General features: G+C 40.4%; 1 protein-coding gene across 1 annotated transcript; it reads right to left on the bottom strand.

Annotated features, from left to right (window-relative positions):
* Positions 1-918: 918 nt before the first annotated feature.
* On the bottom strand, positions 919-5,781 carry LOC116614553. The gene has a single exon (XM_048724185.1). The coding sequence runs from the start codon at positions 5,091-5,093 to the stop codon at positions 2,031-2,033; it is 3,063 nt and encodes a 1,020-aa protein (XP_048580142.1). The 5' UTR covers positions 5,094-5,781; the 3' UTR covers positions 919-2,030.
* Between the last annotated feature and the right edge of the window lie 449 nt (positions 5,782-6,230).

The raw sequence follows: 6,230 nt of genomic DNA, 5'->3' as shown, positions 1-6,230 counted from the left end.
TAAATAAATCTCAGTAGAGAGCAGGATCCTAGATCCCCCAATAATACCTTTGATCAGTCAACACAAAAGGTGTTTATGCTGGCTCCGCTTTTAGGCAGTGCCTAAATCTATATATTACAGCTTACACAACGTTATACAGCCTACACAACGTTATACAGCCTACACAACCTTATACAGCCTACACAACCTTATACAGCCTACACAACGTTATACAGCCTACACAACGTTATACAGCCTACACAACGTTATACAGCCTACACAACGTTATACAGCCTACACAACGTTATACAGCCTACACGACCTTATACAGCCTACACGACCTTATACAGCCTACACGACCTTATACAGCCTACACGACCTTATACAGCCTACACGACCTTATACAGCCTACACGACCTTATACAGCCTACACGACCTTATACAGCCTACACGACCTTATACAGCCTACACGACCTTATACAGCCTACACTACCTTATACAGCCTACACGACCTTATACAGCCTACCGAATAAAATTAAGAAATATTGTAGGTGGTAAATATTGAGGATGGTATGTGTTCTCAGGCCAGAAATTAGCTCTTCTGAAACGGAAATCGGTAAGCCTTGACAATTTCCTCTAGTACTAGAAAAAAGCAAATTGTCGGAATTCCGTTTCAGGGGTTCTTCAGGGTAAAAGTGATAGTGGTGCTCGTCGGGAAATTCGAAAAATATCCCTAAAAAACTCCTGGACAACAAAAAATGCTACCCTAAAAATACCATTTGTAATAGAAACGCCTATTTTTTCTCAGATACCCTCTAAAAAATAGCTGATGCCTGATTTTGACCCCTAAAAAATACGACGAGCATCCCTATCAGGTCGACATTGGAAGAACCGTCCCGACCCATGAAGTTTTTCTTTTGTTTTTAATTGACTGTTTCCTTTTGGTAAAATATATATGCAAATAACTACTTTAAGCTTAGTAAGTATCAACCGTTGATCATTTGTAACCATTTTTAGATAAGAACCATTGCTAAGAGGTTGGTTGCTGGATTAAAATACAGTGCTTTACATTAAAGCTGAATAAGCTTAATTTTTACATTCTACATCTTAAATCCAGGTGTATTTGAAAAAAAAAAACAAACAAACAAAGACGTGCTAGGGAAGCTGATAAATTGAACCGAAATGCTACTAGAATCTGAAGTCATCCATCCTTGTTACATTGAGATTGACGAACTTTATTACATGGGCGGGAGGCAAACAAATATTAGGGGAGGGGCACAACACAAATTGTAATTTTTTATCTCTGACCCCCCTCCCCTCCCATTTTTTCTACCAGTGTCCCCCTCCCCCTCCAAATCTCCCCGGTCCCACTGCCTATTTGTAAAGTCAATTCTCAATACCACATACCGGCAGATTTAGACTAAAGTCAGTAACTGTTACTTTGTAAAGTTTCAACAAGAATTTCTGTCCTCCCTACATGCTGAACACCTCATCACAATAACCAAATTATAATTAAATTGTAACCGTGCAGTTGGTTTATTGATTCACTAAGCAATGATCATACCGGTACTTACATCCCCTTATTCTTAAACTACCACCTTTTATTCTCTTTTCAGAAAATGCCTTAGAACAACATTTGTTGGCACTACGTATCTTTAATAGACTAAGCAAAAACTTGTAATTTGCCTTTTTTGAAATCAATGATCTAATAAACTGTAACTTGCATTTAACACATATTAACCAAGTTAAAGAAATGTCAAAATATGTTCTGATAATAATAATATAATCAGGAGACTTACATTATTCAATTTAGTCTAGAAATTTAGTTTGTTACAATAAAGAACAGTAACTGAAATTTGAACATCCCTATTAAATTAAACATAAGCATATACAGGATATACATGTATTGTAAGCTTTTACATGTTATTTTTGCTAAATGGATCTGATTGTGGCTTGCCTCCATATATTATACTAATAACATAAATCTGGCAGTGTTCCTGCATAGTTTGACAGACATCAAATGTACACAATTCTAAACAAATTTGCTAGATCTAATGAGCAAACCAATTCAGGCGGGCCTGTTCTTTTAGTTTAGTTCTAAAAACTCTATCATCACTGATAAGTGACATCACTTTACTTGATATTTGTGCAATAGATTTAGGGTTAACATTACAGCTCACCAGTTGTAAGAAGTGTTGATAAATGCAATCAATATCTATACCTCCCTTTGCCAGCTGCATTTGGAGGATCTGGATAACTATTAGTTCCTCAAACAAGGTCCAGCCATGAGCAATGTTGCCTGTGACATCAAGTTTTTGTGCAAACTTCTTTCCTGCAACCATTTCGGTTGTCATCCTTGGTGCCATTCTTTTTCTTGTAAGCGTGACCTTGGAATGGCCCCTTTGCATTTTTTTCCCATAAGGGTTCTCGCAACCTAAACAGTCACAGTCAGAACACCCCTTAACACTCTGAAAGCATTTGCACCTTGATTTAAAGCTGTGACATGACCTTACATCCTTCTCCTTTTTCTTAGCTCCTTGGCCGCATCTGCAGCTCCCAGCACTATTGGCCCCATTGGCCTTTTGCGCTGCAGAATTGTCAAACTTGCTTTCATCTGTCTCAGGTTGTTCAGACCGCATAGCAATAGCATCATAATGGCCAAGACCAGATTGATCGAAGGCTAGATAGAGTGGTGTACTTATCACTGTACCTTTAGTTGGTGAAACAGGGACCACAGGGAAATTTTGCATTTGGGACAATAACACTATTGGCATTTTCAAAATATTTGCCATTCCTAGAACCGTGATATTTCCAATAGCTGCATTGAAATATCCATCATTTAAAAAGGCATTTGCTTGATCTTCTAGCGATTCTCCGTTTAGCAGAAATAGCCTGTATGGTTCTGGGTCATTTAGCCACTCGTTAACATTGAGTAACCTCAACTTGAATGCCATATCGTACATGCCTTGTTCACCATGTAAACCAAGAGAAGACAGGTGCTTCCCAATATCAGATGAGGAAGTTATATTTGGGAAGACTGTCGTAATAAGGCCATGCGCCACTGCATTGTAGAAACAATTTCCATCACCAGGGACTGGGACTCTAGTCATTGCAAAGTTTGCAAGTATGTCATCTAGAGCTGAGGAGTTATATTTACCAGGCAAACTGGAACTGACTAGACCCAACATGCTACTCTCAAACATAGCAATGCTTGGTTTGAGCTTTCCATAACTCCCCTGAGACTGATCACCAACATTTCTTATTAATTCTTCATATGCCTTCGATGTAGCACAAATAAACTCCTTCTCAGCATCACCGAGACTGAATTCATGCTCCTCAGAATCTTTGACATCTTCACTTCTATCTAATTCTTCATCTTCTGAAAGGTTATCACAATTTGTATTATAGGATTCCTGCAGTCTATTTAACACATCTAAAGCTGCATCCTCATTTGAAAGAACATCCTGTTCTCTCAAATATTGGTTGTAAATTGCATGATGTTCTGTTCCATTGCAATATGTTGTATCATTGAAGTGTGTTTCCACTGGGGGAGTAACCCTGATCTTTCTCTTTTTGTTTGTCAAAGACAGTTTCTCCTCATTCCAAATATAGAAAAACACCCCAAGCAATGCCAAAGCATACTGTAGGCCAAGTCTCGATCTTTTCAGTGTTTTGTTGAGTACTCTGTGTATACCTTCATTACGATTGGTGCCACCCGAAGGAGGAATTCCAGATAAGCAACCTTTTCTGATATGAGCCAGCAATTTGTTTATCTCAGCTATACCTTTCTCCGGAACAATCTGTTCACCTTCATACTCAACACTTTCCCATTGCCTCAGAAAAGAGTCAATATTTGCTTCCATTACATTGCTTGATGGTGTTGATTTTACTCTGTCCTTCCCCTTGTCAGTTGGATCCCTCAGAAAATACTTAAACTCTGCCAGCATCTCAGATCTCAACTTCCTCATTGGCGAATTGTATCCACCTTTCTTCGGAATTGTAGAAGTAAAACGTTGTATAGCATGGAAATGATCCAGCTTAACTGAAGATGCATCAAACACAGAATTAAGTTTCTGGCCCCATTGGCAGCAGTTATCTACATGTATTTGTTCTATTTGGCAATTGAGTCTATCCAGATTTGCTTTCAGATCCCATAGCAACTCTTCAATTACTACAAAGCTAGTACCTTTACAAAGCTTCCAAGCCACAACAATTCCATCTTCATTCATCACAATAAAGAGGCTGTCATAAAGGCGGACCCACTTCTCATTTACCCAGCAACCAACATTGGCAGGTACCTTGAAAGTATGATCAGCACTTAAATACTTTGCAGTCATCTCTTGCATTCTCCTTTTGTACAGGTGCTCCTTCTCAAAATAATCCTGAACAAAACAGGCGACTATTATTTTTTCTCCAACTTTGCTTGACTGGGATGTGAAATCAAGAAATGGGGAAGCAGTTGCAATGTTAGTTTTTACAAAAGAAAGTTTCCGTAAGCCGTACTCATCGTATAACATTTGCTGCCAGAGTACCTGAATATCGCTAATTGACATCCCTGTTTTGACATGTGAAATAAAAAACTTGAAGAGGTCCCTTGTGATACCACACTTGTGAAATAAAACAAACGGTACGTGTTCTGATCCGAGGGGTGTTACGATTCTTTTGTCGTGGCTAAGGATCTGATGTTTATTGGGGCAAAAATATACCCTGCTCACAAGAAGGGCACTGTTCCGTAAACCAAATAGCATTCTTGGCTGGTCATGTACTGTTACCCCATCCTTCCATCTTGTGGGACGAAGGTACTCTATTTCCGATATCTCCAAGCATGCTGGACACTGGAAAGAACTATCTGGGAACGCTGAAATGGGGTCCCAGAGAATAACGTCAGGGACAAGAAAGGCTTCTGCTGAGTTTCCAAGGGCCGTCTGAACACGTTGGCCGCGTGGGAACGCAGTAATAGGCGAAAATGTACATCTATCGATGTCGTCAGTAGTCTCAATTACCAACTTGATAAATTTTACACTTTCCTCATTTACGTGGGCCGCAGAACGCATAAAAACAGCAACATAAAGGAGTAAAATCGATAAGTAATAATAATAGTTTACGATCGCCATGTTGTCTTTCCCTCCGCTGTCCAAAATACACAGGAATACCAACAAGTGAGAAATTACTTTTCTCTAACATTTATTTTCGTTTTTTTTCACGCAATACTTTACATGAAAACAATTAGTATTTGATATTATAACCTTTTTTTAGACGGGGTATCGCCTTTTTAAGATACAATATTAAATGATTTGATTAGTTTTACACAACGTACGGGGTCGACTGATGCCGCCATCTTGGCCACACAGGCAGACCGAAAAACGCGGCCTCGACGACCCGATCGATCCATCGGCCCAGCGATCCATCGACCCAGAGCGATCCATCGACCCAGATATTCATCGGCCTAGCGATCCATTGGCCCAGCGATCCATCGACACAGATATTCATAGGCCTAGCGATCTTGGCCCAGCGATCCATCGACCCAGAGATCCATCGATCCATCGACCCAGCTATTCATCGGCCTAGCGATCCATCGACCCAGCGAAGCATCGACCCAGCTATTCATCGGCCTAGCGATCCATCGACCCAGCGAAGCACCGACCCAGCGATCCATCGGGCCGATGGATCCAACGGTCTAGTGATCCAACGGTCTAGCGATTTAAAGATATGCGGATCTAGCGTTCCATCGAGTCAGTTTCTCCTGAGATAACTTATACAGTTGAGGTATTGATATAACATGTTATCAGCATAAACACTGTTAGTGGCTTGTGACGTCAGTTGTGAGGTTCTTACACCGAGGTAAAGCCATGCCATGGTTTCTATTGTGATGTCACTGGTGGGGATAAATTAAATTGTATTGAGAATTCGGCGGTTGAGCAGGCGCTCATACCTTTCGCGAAAACACCGACAAAATAGGCTTTCGAGTCCCGCAAAATTGAATGCTCTATGATTATGATGTCTACAATCAAGCGGTTAATATACTGCACACGTTAAATTCCCAAAAGATAGAGAAAATGGTGAGAATCATAGACAAATGGCTCGTTGTTCCCGCTGACCAAGCGACCGTGTGCTGTGGGAGCTACATCGGTGTTGCTATGATACCGCCGCCATCTTGGAAACGAGTTCTAAACTACTGTTCGATCAGAACTGGTCAATTTAAAAGTTACCCCCCCCCCCCCCCAATCGAAAAAGCACGTCATTGAACATTT

The sequence above is a fragment of the Nematostella vectensis genome, chromosome 2 (assembly GCF_932526225.1).
Source record: "Nematostella vectensis chromosome 2, jaNemVect1.1, whole genome shotgun sequence".
Taxonomy (NCBI): Eukaryota; Metazoa; Cnidaria; class Anthozoa; order Actiniaria; family Edwardsiidae; genus Nematostella; species Nematostella vectensis.
The sequence above is the reverse complement of the archived record's forward strand: the minus strand, read 5'-3'. Positions and strand labels throughout refer to the sequence as shown.